Source organism: Panthera leo, chromosome B3, assembly GCF_018350215.1.
Source record: "Panthera leo isolate Ple1 chromosome B3, P.leo_Ple1_pat1.1, whole genome shotgun sequence".
NCBI classification, from domain to species: domain Eukaryota; kingdom Metazoa; phylum Chordata; class Mammalia; order Carnivora; family Felidae; genus Panthera; species Panthera leo.
In genome coordinates, this window is record NC_056684.1 from 120,988,216 (window position 1) to 121,010,312 (window position 22,097).

General features: G+C 43.1%; 1 protein-coding gene across 4 annotated transcripts in view; it reads right to left on the reverse strand.

The window, feature by feature from the left end:
* Positions 1-650: 650 nt before the first annotated feature.
* ANGEL1 (angel homolog 1) overlaps positions 651-22,097 on the reverse strand; it is a 38,372-nt gene continuing 16,925 nt past the window's right edge. For all 4 annotated transcript variants that reach the window (XM_042943873.1, XM_042943874.1, XM_042943876.1 and 1 more), the window contains 8 exons: positions 21,824-22,050; positions 21,292-21,361; positions 20,232-20,665; positions 17,580-17,706; positions 16,948-17,058; positions 4,230-4,299; positions 3,512-3,675; positions 651-2,771 (listed from right to left, as the gene is read on the reverse strand). In XM_042943873.1, coding sequence (XP_042799807.1) covers positions 2,611-2,771; positions 3,512-3,675; positions 4,230-4,299; positions 16,948-17,058; positions 17,580-17,706; positions 20,232-20,665; positions 21,292-21,361; positions 21,824-22,050 — 1,364 coding nt within the window. In that variant the 3' untranslated portion in view covers positions 651-2,610. The remainder of the gene's footprint in view (positions 2,772-3,511; positions 3,676-4,229; positions 4,300-16,947; positions 17,059-17,579; positions 17,707-20,231; positions 20,666-21,291; positions 21,362-21,823; positions 22,051-22,097) is intronic.

Below are 22,097 nucleotides of genomic sequence, written 5' to 3' on the forward strand. Positions count from 1 at the left end.
GGGTCTGGAATTCCATTGAGGTAAGGCAGGAAGCCACACCTGGTTTCAGGGTTTCACGTGGCCATGTGGGCTTCAAGGACCTGCTGCACAAGGGAGCTGGAGGAAAACGAAAGTACCAGCAGAGTGAGGCCCGGGAAGGAAACCTTTCCAGCAACAGATGGCCCACAGTCCAGCTCTGGTTCCACAGTGCAAAAGAGATGACCAGAAACAGACACTCAGCAAGTAGCAACTGCCACACACGTCATGCCTCACACAGCGGCCGTGGCTTTGACCAGGAAAATACTTCTCACCCCACGTTCGGCACAGACCCTCCTGAAATGCATGTGGACCAGGGGTATGGTAGTAGCAGATGGAATGGGAATGAAAGAAGCCGAAAGAGCTGTTCTCTAGCTTGGTGAGGAGGGAGAAGAGAGCTAGACCCCAACAAAAGGCAGGGCACGAGGTTTCTTCAAGCCCTGCTCGTCCCAGGCCTCAAAGCAGCGGGAATACGTGTCAGTTATCACAGGACGATTACACCTTTCTCCGGTTGAGATTCAGGACCTGAGAGCCCAGCCCAGGATGTCTCTTCCTCTTGGCCACCTCACTCTCCAGACCTTCTCCCCCATCCTCCCCTGCCCTGCAGGATCCTAACAAATGACCAACAGCAGGGGGGAAATGGTAAACCTTTATTTGGAAAAGAGAGCTTAAATGACCACTTAAAACCCCCACTTCAATTCCAAAACAGAAACAAATAAGAAAACAAGGAAAAGATAATCTAAAAACTCCTGCCCTCTGCCATCTTGAGCCGATTAAACCGCATTTCCTGGCAGAAGAGAACAGTGATAGGCCACAGTCCCGACAACCAATAGGGCACTGACTTAAGACCATCTCAGGAGGCACCTGGGGAGAGACAGAGTGAACGATGGGTGGGGTGTGGACAAGTGGGCCTGGGGCTCAGACAGGCACATGCCCAGTACCCAGGAAACAATGTTCAAAAATATACACGCACAGATAAATTCCCCACTACCTAGGCACAGAAAGCTTATAACCATGAACACAGCAGCAGAATTCAAGCTGGGTCTTTGGCTTTCAAAAAAAAAAAAAAAAGGGAGAGAACCTCTGGCTAACTGTCCCTAACTCTAGCCATCTAGCCGCTCAGGTACTCCCTTCAGTCCCATTCCGAAGGCCAAGCAGGGCAACAGCAAGGCCAGTCTGCAAGGACCAGCAGCTACTCTGGGAGGACCAGCTGGCCCGGTAACACCTAGGCTGTACCCCAGCTATGAAAGATTAAGGCATGCAGGTGACACAGGGGGGTCAGGGCAAGGCCATGAATGGGCCAGGGTAGCCCTGTGCTAGAGGGGCAACACTGGCAATGAGCAGCTGAGGTCTTGCCAGCAGGAACAAACCCTAAAACACTGCCACCTTGAGTTCTTGGACAGGCTTTGCCCAAGGCCACCTTCTGCAGAGAGGGTTTGGCCTGAGCTAAATACCTGGCTTTTCTAGAACAAAATGGAAAGGAATGGGGGAGGGAAGGAGGTAAAAAGAGGTGGGAGGAAAGGAACAGAAAACTGCTTCTGAGGTATGCAGAGGAAGAGAACAAGTCCCTGAGGTCTTGGGTCCCAGCTGAGGCAGCTGCATAGCCTGCCTGCTCTTTCCCCTACCAGGACTCCCACCCTTGCCCCAGTTCTGCAGGGGGCAGAGTCCAGCAAGACAAGAGTTTCTTGAAGGTTCTTTCTCATCCTTTTAAACCTCAAACTACTATTCCAGCCCACTGACTCCATACAGGGGTTCAAACTTTTGCCTTTCTCACAGCAGCCTGGGGAAAGGGACAAGCCCTAGAGAAAGCATGCCAGGCCTGTGGGAGCTCTGGGTTGGAGGCTCAGAGGCAGCTGGGGCAGGCAGCACATCCCTGAATCCGCTGCTCCAGGCTGTGTGGCCCATTCTTTCCCAGAGCCCAGATGATGAGGATGCCCTGGTTGGCATGATGAACGCCTAATGAGACATACAAGATAAAAGGGGAGAAGGGCCCATGCTCCTGCTGCTGCCTGGCAACACATAGCAGCCAGGTCATGCTCTCGACCTGCCCCTAGGCTGACAGCCCCCATGTGGAAAGTGGGCTGATCAGAGGCAGGCACGCCGTACAGAGCAGTCCCACCCCGAGAGGACACACATGCACACTACGCACATCTCACATGTTATACGGGCCTGGCAAGAGGGCTGGGCCCAGAGGTCAGGAAGGCAGGAAGAAGACTGGGTTCGAAGATACCATCAAGAAACGGCCTGAAAGCAAATAACCAATGAGATCAATAGCTCCCGCAACCCTGGTAATTAAAAATCAAGGGGGAGCACTGGATACATGGAAGGAAGGGGGATCTCCCCTTCGGCCTCTCCCAGGGCCACTGAGTATGCGGCACAGGATTAGGAAGAGGTTGGGGTGGGCAGGGACCACAGGCAGAGAACGTGGACAGGCCTGGAGAAAATCTAACCATAGGAAAAAGGTAACGGGGGGGGAAGGGAGGGGAGGGGACGGAAGTTTCTTGGATCTAAGTTTCCAAAAGCATGGGGTATTTCCACAGTCTCTGATCCAGTGAGCTCTTCCGGAAGAGAAGCTCTCTTCCCCTGGGAGCCCCGTCATGGGGCGATGACTTGCATCCCAAAGCTGGCCAGCAGGCAGAGGTGGTCTGAAGAGCAGAAGGGGTTGGGTAAGCCGTTGGCAGCCCAGAGAATCTCTTCAGAGAGGAGGGAGAGACGGCCCAGAAGTTTGAGAGTCCCATCTTGACACAGCCTGCGATCTGGGGCACAAAGCAGAAACCAGTGGAGAAAGCAGCCACAGGTCACTGCATGGGCATGGCTGGGGCCTGCGGGAGCTACACAGGGAGGCTGCATCCCCTTGATGCCCCACCCTCCCTCACTTCCCCTGCTGCCTGTGGCTGAGGCCTCACTCTCTCAGATACTCTGTGATACATCAATGAATGAAATAAGGTGGGTTCAGGGAAACTGCGGCAAATGGAGAACGTATGCCCAGGCTCAGCATTTACCAAATCTTCAGATTTTCCAAGAAAAGTTGGAAATCCAGATTTTCTACATAAAATCTGATTTTTCAACATAGGCAACCAATTCCAACATTTAAAAGACTTGCTTTAAATAAGATAGGCATGGGGTTGACAGACTGCTACACTGCTGGTTATCAGGGGAAGAAACAAGAAATAGGATCTCTAACTTAACCACGCCCCTCACTAAATGGCTGCCTTGTTCAAAATCCACTTACCTCCTGGTGCTCTATTTTTACCTCTTAAATAGAGGTGGGGCTGGTCTGCCCACCTCTCTCTAATGCTGCAAAAAGAAAAGGCAGGCAAATGGCCTAAGGGAATTATGATGAGGACGACCAGTGCCAGGTTAGGTATGAAATCTGCTACTTTGCGAGTCAGGTCCCAGTAGCCCAAGCCATGTGACCAAACGCCTGACCTACTATCAGCTGTTCCCAGGGACTTTTGAGGGTGGCTTCTATGAACCCAGGACCCACCAGGCTTACCAGTTCTGTTCCTATTCTCACAGGACTCAGCTGAGAAGAAGATGTAATCCACTGTTGTTCCAAGACCCAAGGGCATTGTGGTGACCTCTGGGCGGCCATGCTGGGGCAGGAAATGAGTATATACCGAGGTCAGGTGAAGACAGTGCTGGATGGTACCTACAGTCCTACAGGGATGAAGGAGAAGATGTCGGTCAACAAACATTGAACGTTTCTCAAAGTCACTTTCTCTGTGGGTTTTATAAAGTTTTTTAAGGGACGATCCCAAATAACTCCATCTCAGCAAATTACTTCCCATGCTAATAAGAGGCAGATGGTCTTAGCTAAAATTAGCCTAGAAACAGACACATTTATACTCAGTCCCCCTGACTTTCCTCACCCCACCCCCCAACTCTCCTCTTATTACCTGGTAAAGTATGTATACCTAATGTGCCCCTGTCCGGGGGGTGGGGGGGGGGGTGGCAGGGGGCGGGGGGAGAGCAGCAAATTTTTCTGTGAAGCCTTACTCCCTCAGGAAAAGTGCATGGGCTCTTTGTCTGCAAGAACTTAAGTGAGTCACCTCTGGCCTCTGCACACCAGCGCCTCCAAAGCTTAGCACATCTTAGGAAAAGAGAGAGCTCAGCAAAAAGTGTCCCCCTCAATCAGCCTCAGGAGAGCCAATGAGAATCTCATACACTCAGGGGCTAATAAGCAAGCTGAGGGGAATTGGAAGGAAGATCACCTGGGCAAGACAGGCTCAGGCTCCAATGTGTCTTCCTCAAGGACAGACTCAGCCCAGCCGGCAGGTCGCTCTGTAGAAGACCAGAGAAAAAAGGTTTTATTCTTCACATACAGTTAAGAAGGGCAGAACCTTGCACCCTGAAATCTTTCTCAGATCCTTCACCGGACTCCAAAAGGGAAAAGGAGAAATAGAAGGTGATGGGAGAAAGTAACAATGGACCAAAGTCAAGAACCCAGGAAGGCAGACAGAGTCCTTAAACACAGACATTTCTTCCTTGGCTGAGCCCCTCTTCAAATAATTTATTTAAAGTTATTCTTTAGAATAGGTAATAGAGTAACATGGTATAAAAATCAAAATGTAGAGAAAAATATCAGTGAAACTTTTCCCTCCCACTCTGGGACTCCTGCCAATTTCCCTCTCGAGAAGCAACCAATGTTACCAAATTCCTGGTATATTCCTTCAGAGATTTTCTATCACACACCATCTGTTATGTGTATATACACGTATGTGCTCATACATATATGTGCACATACCATATAACATGTATGTATAAACTCTTAAATACACATAAATATGTACATACACATAAAGAAAAAAGATACATATCCAACATCAGTTAAGAAAGAGGGGATAGGGGCGCCTGGGTGGCTTGGTCGGTTAAGTGTCCGACTTCGGCTCAGGTCATGATCTCACAGTCCGTGAGTTCGAGCCCCGTGTTGGGCTCTGTGCTGACAGCTCAGAGCCTGGAGCCTGTTTCAGATTCTGTGTCTCCCTCTCTCTCTGCTCCTCCCCTGTTCATGCTCTGTCTCTCTCTGTCTCAAAAATAAATAAACGTTAAAAAAAAAATTTAAAAGAAAGAGGGGATATTATTACAGAGCCTACTGACATTAATAGGTGTTATAGACTGAGTGTATCTCCCCAAAGTATGTTGCAGTCCTAATCCCCAATGAGATGGTATTTGGAGGTGGGCCTTTTGGAGGTAATTAGGTCATGAGGGTGGAGCCCTCATGCATGGAACTAATGCTCCTATAAAAGGAATCCCAGAGAGTTCCCTCACCTGCTTTCCACCATGTAAGGACACAAGAAGTCAGCACTCAGCAACCCAGAGGAGGGCCCTCACCAGAACTAGACCATGCTGGCACCCTGATCTTGTACTTCGAGTCTTCAGAATTGTGAGAAATAAATTTCTATTGTTTATAAACCATCCAGGCTGTGGCATTTTGTTATAATAGCCCAAACTGATTAAGACAACAGGATACAAGGATAAATAAAACTGAAAAACCCTTAGCTAGAATGACCAAGAAAAAAAAGACTCATTACTAAAACCAGGAATGAAAGAAGGGCCACCACTACCAATCTTATAGAAATCTTTAAATCATGAGAATACTGTAAACAACTGCTTATAACCAACAAATGAGAAAACTCAGATGAAATGGACAAATTTCTAAAAAGACACAAACTATGTAAACTGATTCAAGAAAAAATAGAAAATCTGAATAGCCTGTAAGGAAAGAAATTGAATTAGTAATTTTAAAACTACCCACAAAGAAAAGTCTAGGACTAGATGGCTTCGCTAATGAATTCTGCCAAACATTTAAAGTAATACATATCCTTCACAACACTTGCAAATAACAAGATGGGATACTTCCCAACTCATGCTATAAGGTGTTACTAAGTTAATCAAAATTAGACAAAGACATCACAAAGAAAACTACAGAATATCCCCTGTGAATGTACATGCAAAATTCCTCAATGACTGTGATACTGTGATTTATAAGAAATATTTACTCAGCCTCGTCCACAGTTCCTGGCTCATGGCTCCCCAAACCCTTAGAATATCCTGAGATGAGCGTGATAAAGGTGTCTTTTGTTATATTGTGAGGTGACTTTTGGGAAGCACTGGAAGATGGGAGCTGGTTACCAGAAAAACCAACCTGTTATTAGAGGGTTGGTACTCTCTGTCCCAATTCCCTGAACCTCTGGGAACTCTCTGTCCCAATTCCCTGAAGGGAGCGGGGCTGGAGCTTGAATCACCAATGGCCAATGATCTAATCAACCCTGCCTACGTAATAAAGTTTGTCAGAGAGCTTCCAGGCTGGTGAATACCGTGGAGATTTGGAGAGAATGGCATGCCTAGAGAGGGCATGGAAGCTTCCCAAATACCTTGCCCTATGCATCTCTTCATCTGGCTGGCTGTTCCTGACTTTTATCCTTTTATAATAAACCAGTAATCTAGTGAGTAAAATGTTTCTCTGAGTTCTGTGAGCCATTACAGCAAATTAATTAAATCCGAGGAAGGAGAGGGTCATGGAAACCTCTGATTTATAATAGTCAGTTGGTCAGCAAGTACAGGTAACATCCTGGACTTATGACTGGCATCTAAAGTCCATGGAGGGGGTTGTTGGAACCTACAGTTTGTCAGAAGCACAGGCTGGGCTTGTGACCGGTGTCTGAAGTTGGGGAAGGGGGCAGTCTTCCAGGACTGAACCTTTATTTAACCTGTGGAATCTGATGCTATCTCTGGGCAGATGGTGTCAGAATAGAATTGAATTGTTGGTGTGGGAGGGAAACCCCCATCTTCCCAACGTTGGAAATTAAGTTTCAGAGCACCAAAAGAACATTATATTAACAAACCAAATCCAGCAAAATATAAAAATGATTACATACTATGACCAGTTACAATTTATCTTAGGAATGTAAAGTTGGTTTAACATCTGAAAATCAATTAATGTAATACATCATATTAATAGAATACTGAAGGACAAAAACCACATGACCATCCGAGCACACACAGAAAAAAACATTTGGCAAAATTCAACACGCTTTATGAAAAAAAAAAAAAAAAAAAAAAAAACGGACACATTAAAAACTAGGCACAGAAGAGAACATCTCCAACTAGATAAAGGAAACCCACAAAAACTCCAGGGCTCACATCACACTTAATGGTGAAAGATTGAAAGCTCTACCTCTACGGTCAGGAACAGGACAAGGATGTCCACTTTAACCAATCAACATTAACGAGGCCTAGCCAGGGCAATCATGGGAAAGAAGAAATAAAAGGCATCCAGATTAAAATGGAAGCAGTAATGCTGTTTCTGTGTGCACGATGACTTAATCTTATATACAGGAAATATTCAGAAATCCACTAAAAAACTATTCGAATAAATGAGTTCTCAAGACTGCAACATACAAGCTCAATATACAAAAATTGCATTTCTATACATTAGCAGTAAAAATCCAAAAATGAAATGAAGAAAACGTTTCTATTTATTTACGATATCAAAATGAATATGATAGATAGTACTAAATTTCACAAAAGTGTTAAGACTTACACACCGGAAACTACAAAACATGGGAAGAAATGCTAAATAAATGGAAAGACATTCATATTCAGTGATCATCAGACATTATTTAAATGCCATACTTCCCAAACTAACCTATAGATTTGTAGAAATCTATCACAATCCCAGCTAGCTTCTGTGCAAAAATGGACATACCTACCCTAAAATTCATATAGAAATGAAAAGGACCCAGAATAGACAAAATAACCTGGAAGATGACAAAGTTACAGGACGTACACTTCCCTATTTCAAACTTATACAAAGCCAAAATCATCCAGACAGTGTGGTGCTGGCATAAGGATAGACATAGATGAATGGAATAGAATGGAGTGTCCAGACACCCATATGGCCATGTTTAATGAATTTTTCACAAGGGGAAGAAGAGTGGAAAATGACAGCTCACAGATATAGGGGTTCCTTTCACGAGTGATGAAAATGTTCTACAATTAGACTGTCATGATGGTCACACAATTCTGAATAAAGCCACTGAGTTATACACCTTAAATGGGTGGATTTTATGGTATATGAATTTCAATACAACAAAGCTGTAAAAAGGGTATTAAATAAATCTTACTCTAAGTTTATTTTTGAGAGAGTGCGTGCACGCACAAACAAGGGAGGGGCAGAGAGATAGGGAGAGAGAGAATCCCAAGCAGGCTGTGCACTGACAAACAGCGAGATCATGACCTGAGCTGAAATCAAGAGTCGGACACTTAACCAACTGAGCCACCCAGACACCCCTATTTTCTAATTCTGTTGGCTGGAATCTCTGAACACAGTTGAATAATGACAGTGACCATCCTTGTCTTACTCCTGACTGACACGGATGCTACTACAGTTGTCTTCTTTTAAGCAAGACGCTGATTTTTGGAGCTGAGCTAAATGCTGTGGTTTGGTTTTGGTATCGTTTTTAATTTTCAGGCCTGCAGTGGCTCCATTCCCTCCTCCTGCTCCTGACCTCTGCCGTGCAGCCTGCCGCCACACACTCCGACTGACCAAGATTTTTTTAATGGTGTAAGAGATTACAGGCATACCTCAAAGATATTATAGGCATACCTCAAAGATATGGCGGGTTCGGTTCCAGACCACCACAACAGAGTGCAAATAAAAGTTATGTTTATACTGTACTATATTTTAAATGTGCAACAGCATTATGTCTAAAAAAAACAATGTAGATACCTTAATTAAAAAATATTCTATTGCTAAAAACTGCTAACCATCACATGAGCTTTCAGCAAGTCATAATCTTCTTGCTGGTGGAGGGTCTTGCCTCAATGTCAATGGCTGATGACTGATCAGGGTGGTGGCTACAAACGATTTCTCTGTAGCATGCGATGCTGTTTGATAGACCTTGTTGCCACAGAACTTCTTTCAACACTGGAGTCAACACTCTCACACCCTCCTGCTGCTTTATCAACTAAGTTCAAGGAATATTCTAAATCTTGTGATGTCAACAGTCTTCACAGCATCTTCACCAGGAGTAGATTCCATCTCAAGAAACCACTTTCTTTGCTCATCCATAAGAAGCAACTCCTCATAAGTTAAAGTTTGATCATGAGATTGCAGCAATTCAGTCCTATCTTCAAGCTCCACTTCTTTTTTTAATTTTTCTTAATGTTTATTTACTTACTTTTGAGAGAGAGAGAGAGCAAGAGAGAGCAAGAGAGAGCACGAGCACAAGATGGGGAGGGACACAGAGAAAGGAGACAAAGAATCCAAAGCAGGCTCCACGCTCTGAGCTGTTAGCACAGAGCCCGATGCGGGGTTTGAACTCACAAACCGTGAGATCATGACCTGAGCTGAAGTCAAACACTTAACCGACTGAGCCACCCAGGCGCCCCTTCAGGGTCCACTTCTTTCTAATTCTAGTTTTCCTGCTGTTTCCACCCCATCTGTAGTGACTTCCTCCACTGAAGTCTCAAACCCCTCAAAGTCATCCCTGCGGGCTGGAATCAACTTCCAAGCTCTGTTAATTAATGTTAGTATTCTGACCTCTTCTAATGAATCACAAATGTTCTTAGAAAAGGAATCCTTTCTAAAAGGTTTCAGTTTACTTGGCCCAGATCCATCAGAGGAATCACTACCTATGGCAGCTACAGTTTTACAAAGTATATTTCTTCAATAATAAAACTTGAAAGCTGAAATCATTCCTTGATCTATAAGCTTCACAATGGATCCTGTGTTGGCAGGCACGAAAACAACATTAATCTTGCTGTGCAGTTCCATCAGAGTCTTGGGTGACCACGTGCATTGTCAGTGAGCAGTAATATTTTGGAAAGAATCATTTTTTCTGAGCAGTAGCTCTCAACAGTGGGCTTAAAATATTTAGTGTATCACATTGTAAACAGATGTGCTGTCATCCAGGCTTTGTTGTGCCACTTACAGAGCACAGGCAGAGTTGATTTAGCATAATTCTTAAGGGTTCTAGGATTTTTGGACTGGTAAATGAGCACTGGCTTTAACTTAAAGTCACCAGCTGTGTTAGCCCCTAACAAGGCAGTCAGTCTGTTCTTCGAAGCTTTGAAGCCAGGCAGTGATTTCTCCTCTCTAGCTATGAAAGTTCCAGATGGCATCTTCTTCCAATAGAAGGCTGTTTTGTCTACACTGAAAATCTGTTAAGTGTAGCCACCCTCATTAACTATCTTAGCTGGATCTTCTCGAGAACTACAGGCTTCATCTTGCACTTTCATGTGATGGAGACAGCTTCTTTCCTTAAACCTCAAGAACCAACCCCTGCTAGCTTCAAACTCTGCTTTTGTTATTTTCCTCACCACTCAACCTTCACAGAATTGGAGAAAGTTAGGGCCTTCCTCTGGACTAGGCTTTGGCTTAAGGAAATGTGGCCACGTTGATTTTCCTTACTCATAAGTTTAAGGCATGGCCACGTTGATTTTCTATCCAGACCATTAATACTTTTTTTCCATCCATATCAGTAGGAAGGCTGTTGTGCTTTCTTATCATTCACAGGTTCCCTGGAGTAGCACTTTTCATTTCCTTCAAGGACTTTTCCTTAGCATTCACAACTTGGCTAACTATTTGAGGCAAGATGCCTAGCTTTTGCCTGTCTCAGCTTTTAACATGCCTTCCTCACTAAGTTTAATCATTTCTAGCTTTTGATTTAGTAAGAGACATATGATTCTTCCTTTCACTTGAGCATTTAAAGGCCATTGTAGGGTTACTAATTGGCCTAACTTCACTATTGTTGTGTCTCAGGGAACAGGGAGGCCTAAGGAGAGGGAGAAGGACAGGGAAATGGCTGGTCGGTAGAGCAGTCAGAACACACAAAACATTTATCAATTAAGTTTGGCATCTTATATGGGAGTGGTTCTTGACCCTCCAAAACAACTCCAATAATAACATCAAAGATCATTGATCACAGATTACCGTAACAAATATAGTAATAATGAAAAAACTTGAAATATTGCAGAAACTATCAAAATGTGACACAGACACAAAGTGAGCAAATGGGTGTTGGAAAAATGGTGCTGACAGACTTGCTCATTGCAAGTTTGTCACAAACCTTCAAATTGTAAAAAGAACACAATGTCTGCAAAAGAGCAATAGTGAAGCTCTTTAAAGTGAAGCACAATAAAACAAAGTACGCCTGTATCTAGTTTTTCCTTAATTTTAGGGCGGGGGGGTGGTCTTTTAAAAAGAATCTAGAATAGGGGTGCCTGGGTGGCTCAGTCGGTTGAGTCCAACTTAGGCTCAGGTCATGACCTTGCAGTTCATGAGTTCGAGTCCCGTGTTGGGCTGCTGTCAGCACAGAGCCCACTTTAGATCCTTTGTCCCCCTCTCTCTCTGCCCCTCCCCTGCTCTCTCTCTCTCGAAAATAAACATAAAAAATATTTTAAAAATAATTAAAAAATAATCTAGAATAGATGTTGAATTTTAAGTCTCTTTGACATCTATAGGATGACACACATTTCATATGTTTTAATAGATTTCATATATATTAGTATGTTATATTAATAGATTTCTCAATATCAAATAATCTTTATATTTCTGATAAACTCCATCTGGTCACAGTATACTGCTCTTTCACTGTGCTGCTAGATTGTCTCGTGATCTATTTAAAATTTTTTGCATCAATTTTCATAAGTGGAGAATATTAGCGTCTATGGTTGTGTGTAATGGTCAGGTATCGGTGTCAAATACTTGTTGCATAAAAATAATTGGCCCCTTTCTTCCTCTGTGCACTGTAGTAATTTAAATAATAATGATTTTACAAATTCTTTAAAGATTTGATAATATTCTATCAATCTGAGCCTAGTGTTTTCATGGGACTGCATCTCTGAGAATTTTATGTATTTCTTCCCTATTTAGATTCTCTTTCTTCTCTGTAATCAGTTTTACTAAATTACATTTTCTCAAATTAATATATGCCCTGTAAGTTTTAATTTCTTTTGCACTTAGCTGGGCCAAGAACCCCCTTGTAATCCTATTAATTTTTCTGCATCTGGATACCTTCACTTGCTCCTTTCCCTGCCCTTTGAAAATAGGTTAGCTAATGGACTCACCTAACTGACAGCTGATTTCTGCCCAAACAACTCTAGATTTTATTCCACTATTTTTGTTACCTAAATTGCTCCCATTTATCTTCTGCTCTCTTTATTTGTTCTTTTTTCTCACTTCTTGAGTTGAATGTAATTTACATACTTTTTTCTTCTCTATTAATATAATTCTGTAATTCTAAATATTCTACAGAATTCTACAAACTTTCCATTGAACACTGTTTTAGCCATACTCCACCAATACGGCACTTTTGTTATTATTATTTTCTAGATATTCTGCAATTTTTCTTAAATTTCACCTTTGATTCAAAAGTTGCTTGAAAATTTCCAAATCTCCAGATGATAATGGTTTGTTTTTAATTTCTATTTTTATTGAATGTGTGATCAGAGAAAGGCTGTACAACTTCTACTGTTTGAGATTTACTGAGGTTTTTATGATGGTCTTTTTTTTTAAATGTTTATTCATTTTTGAAAGACAGAGAGACAGAGCATGAGTCAGGGAGGGGCAGAGAGAAGGGGAGACACAGAATCTAAAGCAGGGTCCAGGCTCTGAGCTGTCAGCACAGAGCCCAACATGGGGCTCGAACTCACGGGCCATGAGATCATGATCTGAGCCAAAGTTGGACGCTTAACTGACTGAGCCACCCAGGTGCCCCAATGGTGGTCTAATTCTTAAGAATTTTCCATGAATACTTAAAAAGATGTCTTTGCTCTACTTTCAATATTCAGAGTTTGATATGTACCAATCAGATTTACCATAATACGTATACTGAAGACTTCCATATTCTTAAAAATTTTTTTTTAATGTTTATTTTTGAAGGAGAGAGAGACAGAGCATGAGCAGGCAAGGTGCAGAGAGAGAGGGAAACACAGAATCTGAAGTGGGCTCCAGGCTCTGAGTTGTTAGCACAGAGCCTGATGCGGGGCTTGAACTCACGAGCCATGAGATCATGACCTGAGCCAAAGTCGGACACTTAACTGAGTCAGCCACCCAGGAGCCCCAAGACTTCCATATTCTTACCTTTTATCTAATTGTCCTGTTGTAGGCTGAGATTATTTAAAACCTTTTACCATTAGTTATTTTCTGACTATTGTTCCTTGTTAAAGTCTGCAGTTTCACTTTGTGATTGTTAATGTAATGTTATTCAGAGCATAAATATTTGTAACGCTAATATCTTCATTTTGAGTCACATCTTTTACCATTACAACATACCAGAAAAATCTCAGTGACCAGCAGGATACTAAAAATGGTTTCCCTCAACACCAGGCTCTGTCCATGCAGCACTGGGTACAAACAGCAGCGTTCTGGCAGTCACACAAGACTAGAGGCCTCTCCATGCCCCACCAGGCCATTTGACCACATGGGCCACAGCTGCCTCTACCTAAGCTGCAGTGGCTTCCTGACCCAGTCAGCAAAGTAGCAGCCAAACAAGTAAGTTCTTCTGCAAGTACTTGGGAAAAGGATAAATTGTGTCCAGGCATGTGGAGAAGCAAGTGAAGAAGCTGGATTCAGAACTTCCCTGGTTAGAAAACTGATCAGACAGCCTTTGGTCTGTGGCCATCTGGTCAGTTTGTAAATAGTGGTTACAAAAATAATCTGTTAGCAATTTTTTCCTATAATGCACTTTATTGGGTACATGCTTTGTTCTTATTTATAAAAAGACCTGAAGGTCGAGAGCTCAATGGAAATGGGCAAGTGCTCACAAGAAAAAAAAACACAGTAACCCCTTTTCAGTGTCTTTAAGGCCATACTGGAAAGAAGAAATCATTAATAACTGAAAATGTTTACAAGCAGAGGACTTGAACTTTAGATTCCCTCTTTATGAATTATTCCCCCAAAAAGGGAGTTGGGGAGAGTGAGAACCACATGTTTTTATTACACAACTTGGGCAATGTAGAATGCTCCAGGGCAATGCAACATCAGCCTACAGGAAGGTACCATAATTACCTAGCATTGCAGCTTCTTTTGCAACTCACGTGCTGCCCCTTGAAATCAGTGTCACAGTCAAGTCAGCAAGTTTTGATGTGCACTAGTGGGTTGCATGACTCTAGTATTAGACTAGAAATATTATTTGTTAGCACATCTAATACATCTTCTAAAAAAAAAGATCACATATTATCATCTCCTTATTGCACTTAAGTCTTTCTAGTCACGGTCTAAAAAAGGTGGTAGATTTTTAGATTTGGAGTCTTTAAAAGACATTCATCAGATAAACATTTTTCCAAAGAAGACATACAAATGGCCAACAAAAACATGAAGTAAAAAATACTTGCTTTAAGTATAGTATTATTTTGTTTTGTTTTACATTTTGTTTGTTTGTTTATTTATTGAAGTAATCTCTACACCTGATATGGGGCTCGAACTCACAGCTCCGAGATCAGGAGTCACATGCTCCATGAACTGAGCCAGGGGAGACCTGTTTCATTTTTATTTTTAACGCTTATTTATTTTTGAGAGAGAGACAGAGTATGAGTGGGGGAGGGAAGACGGAGAGGGAGACACAGAATCCGAAGCAGACTCCAGGCTCCGAGCTGTCAGCACACAACCTGATGCAGAGCTTGAACTCACGAACCGCAAGATCATGACCTGAGCCGAAGTCGGATGCTTAACCGACTGAGCCACACAGGACCCCCATTTTGTTTTTAATCTTCTACTCGTAACCTGAAATGTGGTATCCTACTACTGTTTAACTTTAGGTTTTTGTAATTCTAAAACACTGGCACGTGGCACGTGCTCGCTGCTTAATGCACGAGGGCCGTCAGTATTGTTTTCGCTAACGCTACAGTTAGAGAATTGATTTAGCTTTGCAATTAAAAAAAAAAAACTGAGCCACTGAAATGTTCATTACTCTGTGCAAAATGCCAATTCATATTAAATTCCTACAAGAAAAAAATAAATTCATTGCTTTATCACCAGTCGTTTATAGTTTTTCCAGTCATTGCTTGGTTGTCTTAGGTTATTGTAGCCGTTTGGTCAAGAAACGCTTTTGGTTGAGTATGAAATTCTTGAGCCACACCTTCTTTCCTTGAAGCCTTGTTCTCCTGTCTTCCAGAGTTGAATGATAATGTTAAGAAGTCTGAAGCCAACCTGGTTATTTTTACCTTTAAGAGTAGCCCAATCTTTTTGGTTCAATTGCCCAAAGGATTCTTTTATCTCTGGCTTCCAATAACTTCACAAGGATGTCTTATTGTTGATTCTCCTATTTCATTTTTTACTGAAAATTGGTACATCCTCTCAATTTGAAGATTCAAATCTTTTAATTTGGGGAAAATCTTCCTTGAATCATACCTTTATACATTTCTTGTATGCCATTATACAGACTTTCTTGTGAACTTCAATTATGTGTATGCTGAGAATTTCCTTATCCTTCACTACTGTCATTTCTCTCCAGTCTCTTTTATCTTTTTACTTCTTTTGATTTTGCTTTTTCTTTCATGGCCTCGGTCTCTTGTTTTCAGCAGTATCTCTTCCTATTCCTTCTTATGCTACACCAAATTTTGTCTTCATTTTATGTGATTTTTTAAAATTTTTTAATCTACTTCTTTCCTGAGTTCTGCAGCTTCTGTCTCATCTTCCGATGCCTTGCCATTTGCATGAACTTATTCTATCAAGGCAATTGTTTTTGTACTCTTATTTTATAAAGGCAATTGTTTCACTTTTTTATTCACGGGACAATGTTCATAATTTTTCACATGCTTCATGGCAACAATTTTTATCTCTGAGGTAAGCATTCTTTATCTGCCTTTTATTTTTCCAGTTCCTTCTGCTTTTCTTTCTTGCAGTATTCTAGCACAGATCTCATGCTGGCTCCTTTTAGGCAGCCCAGCTTTGAATTAGTCGAGGTTTTTCTATACCAGCTATCTGTATAGTTTCTCTAAGGGAAGAACTGTGTAGGCACTCCAAGGAAAAGGAATATTCCTGATGACACAGGGCCATATATGAATATATGAGTCCTTTTAATCTTGATTTCTCCCTCCAAAAGCGATATGCAGCTCTGTAAGTATCTCATCTCCCCCCTGCCACTCAAACTGCTTAATGCAAATAGGGCTTGATTCCTTGATCAGGCTTTTCTCCGGTGCCTCTTAAGACCAAAACGGGTTCAGAAAATCTCCTGTCACAACCTGTGCAACTTATTCTTGCTGATGAAACAAGGGATTTTAGTTTTGTGGCTTAAGGTACACTCCTCACCTTGGAGAAATACACTGTGCTGATTCCTTGTGAGATGCATACAGTCCCCAGATAAGTCCCTCCACACTCCCTCCAGCACCCCTGCACGATCTCCAGTGCTTTCTGCAGCTATTCCACCTGCGCTGTGATCCATGGTTTCAAATACCTTCAAAACTTCTTTCTCAACGATACAGGTTGTATTGCTTTGTTGTATTGCTTTTTTCCATTCTCCTTGTTGCTTTGGAATGGTTTCAGAGACGAGAAGAGGAGAATGTCAAGTATACTCTGCCATATTTGATCTGGAAGTTCTCAGTAGGAGTAACTTTTTATTACAAGCAGGACTACTGTCACCTTATGATTCTGAAAGCCCTGTCATGTGTACCTTCCCTCCTCTATGCCGAACACATGCTAGTTATTAGCAACTTAAGCCTAAAAAGGTTACATGGCTCATTTAAGGTCTCAAAGATGACTGGAACTCAGGTCTCTTGACTCTTGGCCTATGTTCTCACTGCACTGCACACCCATACGTGCATATGGCCAAAGAACTCCATGGACCTTCCTTCTAAGCATGTTTATCACCACAAGCTTACCTATAACAATTATACTTACAAAAAGACTAAGGAACCACATAACTGACAAATATCAGGGGTGAAGAGGAAAGAAGACCAAGAAAACAAGCTTAGTTCCTACATTACCTGGCTTAGTATCTGTCACTCCTTCAATAAGAACCAGTCCCACTGGTCGCTGACAGGCGACATCACAGAAACGGAATCTCAGCAGGAAGTCTCGGCTATACTGTAGTCTCTCTGTAAACCAGGAAAAGCCATACAGTGAGAGAAAGGAAGACAAGCCACATGCTGAAACCTCCTTAATACTGAGAAGCTTCCAGTGTAGGGACACAGGGGAAGCCTGGCTCTGAAGACAAGCTGAATCTCCAACAGATAGGATTTAAAGTTGTCCATTTCACTGGGAGATCATGAGGACAGTGAGAAAAACAAAGGAATTTGCTAACAGAATTGAAGGAATTAACATTTTCTCTTGTCACTGAAATACTAGCTTTCTTCCAAAATGGGCACAGAGGCACAGCCAATTAAGAATGGGGTCTATGGGGGTACCTGGATGGCTCAGTTGGTTAAGCCTCCGACTCTTGATCTCAGCTCAGGTCATGATCTCAGGGTTTGTGGGTTCGAGCCCTGTGTCGGGCTCTGCACTGACAGTGCAGAACCTGCTTGGGATTCTGTCTCTCCCTCTCTCTGCCCCTCCCCTGCTTGCTCTCTCTCGGTCTCTCTCAAAATAAATAAATTTTAAAAATGTGGTACATGCTCACCTGATCTCTTGGGGTGACAGAAAGTGATATACTGACAGCAATCAGTAATACCCAGGGAGCTGGGCCATAGTGGGGCTTGTAGCTTCCTCTGGTAAAGCTGATGGGAGAAGTCTTCCTGTCCAGATACCTATAAGGAAAGAGCAGGTGGGAATGAGGACACCAAGATGGAAAAAGAAAATAGCCCATGATTTGGGACATGCAGACAAACACACGCACACACACAATCACGCACTATATACATAATATAAGCAAAACATGTAAGTCTCTGGGTAAGGTTAAAAATAAGGAGCTAATGAAAACCTTATTTATTTATTTATTTATTTATTTAGAGAGCACGCCTGTGCGCAGGCAGGGGAGGGGCAGAGAAAGAGAGAGAGAGAGAGAGAGAGAGAGAGAGAGAGAGAGAATCCGAAGCAGGCTCTGTGCTACTGGCACAGAGCCCAGTGCGGGGCTTGATCCCACAAACTGTGAGATGATGACCTGAGCTGAAATCAAGAGTCGGATGCTTAACTGACTGAGTCACCCAGGTGCCCCGTTTTATTTATTTGTTTGTTTGTTTTGAGGGAGAGAGAGTAAAACCCTTTTTGTTTTTTTAACTAGAAACACTGAATTGTCCATGAGGCAGAAATAAGGGGTAAGAGAATGAGGTATGAGGGTGAAAGAGAATAGAACGTGTATGAACATATAGTCTCCTAAATTTCACCTCGGAAAAATCTACCTGAGTCTCCACGGAGAATATCAACTTTCAGGGGCTTTAATCTGCAGTGGGAAAAGGTTTATCCTGATCTTTGGATCTTCTGGATCAAGGTCTAGCATCTTAAGCCTATCATGAGGAAACCACAGGGTCAAACCAAATGGGAAATGCACCAAAGCACTTTACCGTATCTATGCCACCATCCTCGGTCAAAGCCAATGAGCAGCCTGGGAACGGACAGAACGCAGTAGGGAAACACATTCGGCAACATCAGTCATCTGCATATCTCCAACGTGTGTAGCAAAATTCCCTTTATTTCATTTGACAACAACAAATATTTGAATGCCAAATATGTGCAAGACACTAGCTAAGTGGGGAGGCAAGAGCAGTGATAGAAACAATCTCTCTGGCCTTGAAGGACATAAATTTTCAATATGCCACCTCAAGTAAAACAGAGCTGGAATCTAATGGCCACTTTCTAGCTGTGTGACTTTGGGCAAGTCAGTTAACTCCCTTGGGTTCAATATCCTCTACTATAAAATGGGATAGTAATACCACATACAATTAATGATCTTGATAATAATAACTGATTGTTAACTGCTTCCTTTGAAGCAGGAACTGGAAAATACTTTATTGTGCATTATTGTATTTGATCCATCAAACAACAACAAAAAACCCCTCTGAAGTAGCTCCCATTGTTTCCCTAGCATATGGATGAGGTGCATGGGGCTTAAGGAAGTTAAGTAACTTGCATAGGGTAGCAGAGCAGGGTCTGGAACTCAGGACTGTCTGGCTTCAAAACGAGTGCTCTTAATCACTATGCCTAATGGTGCCAGTCACATGGTAGGCACTTAAATTATTTTTCCCATTCTCTTGAGCTCCTTGACCATGGCAGCTTTCCAGCAGGATAAGGCCTTTCTCTGCATACATGAGAACCAGGATATTGCTAGCACTTGAGTAACCTCATTAAAATAAAAGTCCAAAGTGCTTAATAACAATTCAGCCATTTTTGTGCCCTGCCAAAAGTTAAAGCAAGAAGATGGACAGCAAGGACAAGACAGAGGATCAGGGAGATTAAGGGACATATAAAGAAATCAGTACAAGCTGAAGGTCTAGCAGCAAGGCTAAATACACATGATAAAACTGTAAGATATCTATGCTACCAACATTCAGCATTTAAAAGGAACGAGATAGATCCATATATACGTTGCTGCGTGAAAAAAACCAAACTACAAAACGAAACATAGAGTACACACATATACACGATAGGTCAAATATCAGCAGTTAGAAGCAATCACAGCATAGCACTGGTGGGGCAAGAGCTCTAGGGCTTGTAGATCCTGGTTACAGATCCTGGCTCCACCACTACCTACCTGCATAATCTAGAGCCAGCAACTGCCTAACTTCTCTACGCCTTAGTTTCCTCACTTAAAAAATGTTAAGCGATGACAGAAATTGTGAAAGTTGAGTGAGTTAATACATGTAAAGTGCTTAAAATAGCACCTGGAATCCAGTTAGTACCTAATAAGTGTAAATTATAATTACAATATCACAGGAACATAGATATCACCGTAAATATATACAGAACGTTCTGGAAGACAACCACCAAACTTCAAACAGTTACTACTTCACTCTAAGGGAAAAGGTAAGGAATGTATGTAATAAACGTGGGTTTGGTCTTATTTTATGTTTGAATTCTTGCAAGGATGTACTTGTGTATTACATCTAAACTACCAATCAATGATAAAAATTGAAAGGATTTCAAGACGCCAAAGGCACCCAGGAATTTCTAACTTCCAGGTTTCAGAACAAAAACTATTCAACAGAACAAGAAAAGGCAGGAGGGAGCCAGAACAGGTGTAACTGAGGTCCCTGCCACAGAAGCAGCACTAGCTGCCAACAGCTGAATCTCTCCCTTGGCCATATTCCCACCCCCGAAGTGGTTTCCCCCATTTCACCTTCCAGGCTGGCATCCCATGGTACTGGAGCTCCCCATCCCTGATGAAGTTGTAGAGAGGTGAATCAGGAACAGAATTCAGGTCACCACACAAGATGATGGGGCAATGGCTGCCATCTGACAACCTGGCCACTTTGTCCACTTCTGCCAAGAGAATGGCCATCTGGGCCAGCTTGACATCACCCCGGCGTGGGTTGTATAAGACATGGGTATTTGCCACACAGAGAGGGGCCACTGAGACTTGCCCCAGGCCTTCTGGGACTAGTGGCTGCAACAGCAACACTAAGCCCACGTTGTCCCGATTGAGGAGCTCCAAGCCAGGCCGAAAGTACTCCACAGGGCTGGCACAGAGCAGACGGAATCTCGTGGGCTTGTAGCAGACAGCACAGCCATCTGTCTTACATCCGGTCCTCCTCTTGTAGAAACAGGTAAAACCTGCAAGGAACACCCGGCCAAGGAGATGGGTCAGAGTCCTTGAAGCCTGAATCCCTCCAAGCAGTGGCAGTAGCCGAGGCGTGTATGCCTAAGGCACTGCTCCCGCTGCTCCATAAGGGGAGTTCCTGTCCTTGCCAACTCCTTGGTTCTGCAGAGGTTCCCTTACAGTGGTAAGCAGATGACTGAGTGGCTAAAGGGGAAGTAGGACAGAAGGGTATGAAGAGACAGAACTCGACAGGAAAAGCATGGATTCTAGAGTCAAACAAATTGGAGTCCTAGCTGCACAACCTACTAGCTTTGTAGCATGGTGACCTTGAGCAAGTCACACAAATTTACAGAACCTCAGTTTCCTCACTGTAAAACAGGGATAACAATACTCAACCTCACAGGGTTGGTTACTTCAAGGATTAAAGGCAATTCATGTCAATTAATTAATTCAAGGCAATTAATGCCAGAATTGCTTTAAAACTACAGAAGTCTTTCTTTCTCACCCATACAAAGGAGGAGCTAGTGCACGGGTGAGAATGAGGATTTACTGAAGCAAAAGAAAAAGATGGTGCCTTCAGGAGAGAACAGACAGGGCCATAGGAAGCAAGACTGGTGAACATGCCAGGGAACCACATTACCCATCATTCGCAGAGAAGGCTCCAGCTGCTCCCAGTAATGATCCTCCTGGACTTCCTGGAGACACAGGATCTGGAAAAGTGACAAGGAAACCAATCACTCCAGAGTACCAAGAGTGCTGGAGAGTGACTCCCACCCCAGGAGCAGGGACTGAGGGCAGGTGGAAAGCTGCTGCTGGTCTCAGGCAGGGTCACACTGAAGCTTCCCGCAGGGCCAACTCTTCCCATACAGCCACCCCCATCAAGGAAAAGCCTAGACTTAAGCTGAGTAGACCCAAAGCATGTGCTGGGTTTTCCTGTTCCCTGAATCCCTCAAGTCTCCCTCCCTGCATAAAGGTGTTGGAAAGTGTGTACCCACGGAGTCTTCTCAACACCTGCCAAAAACTCATTTATTCCAGGCAAGAAGGCTCCAGCCCTAGGCAGAACTCTGACCCTATACACATATAAACTGTAAACTCATTTTTTAAGAGCATTTGGGAAATAGCCCAGGTCCAGAGCAAATACAAGATGGCACCTTCCCCCCTTCGTCACTCACATCAGGGTCCCAGTGCTGGAATTCCTGCATGAGATTCGCAAAGCGATAGTTCCAATTGAGGATGTCTGGGTGGCAATGCAGGTAGAGCTCTGAGCTCTGCTGCATCAGGTCCTGGGCCAGGATGTTATAGGACATTAGAGTGAACTGGAACTGAGGGCCATCCCCCGCCTCCAGGCCCTGAGCATCTGGCTGAGTAGAGAAATCCTCCCATTCTCGCCACAAGATTTCTGCAAAGGGGTTGGGGAGAAGAAGTCCACAAGAAGTACATGTTATC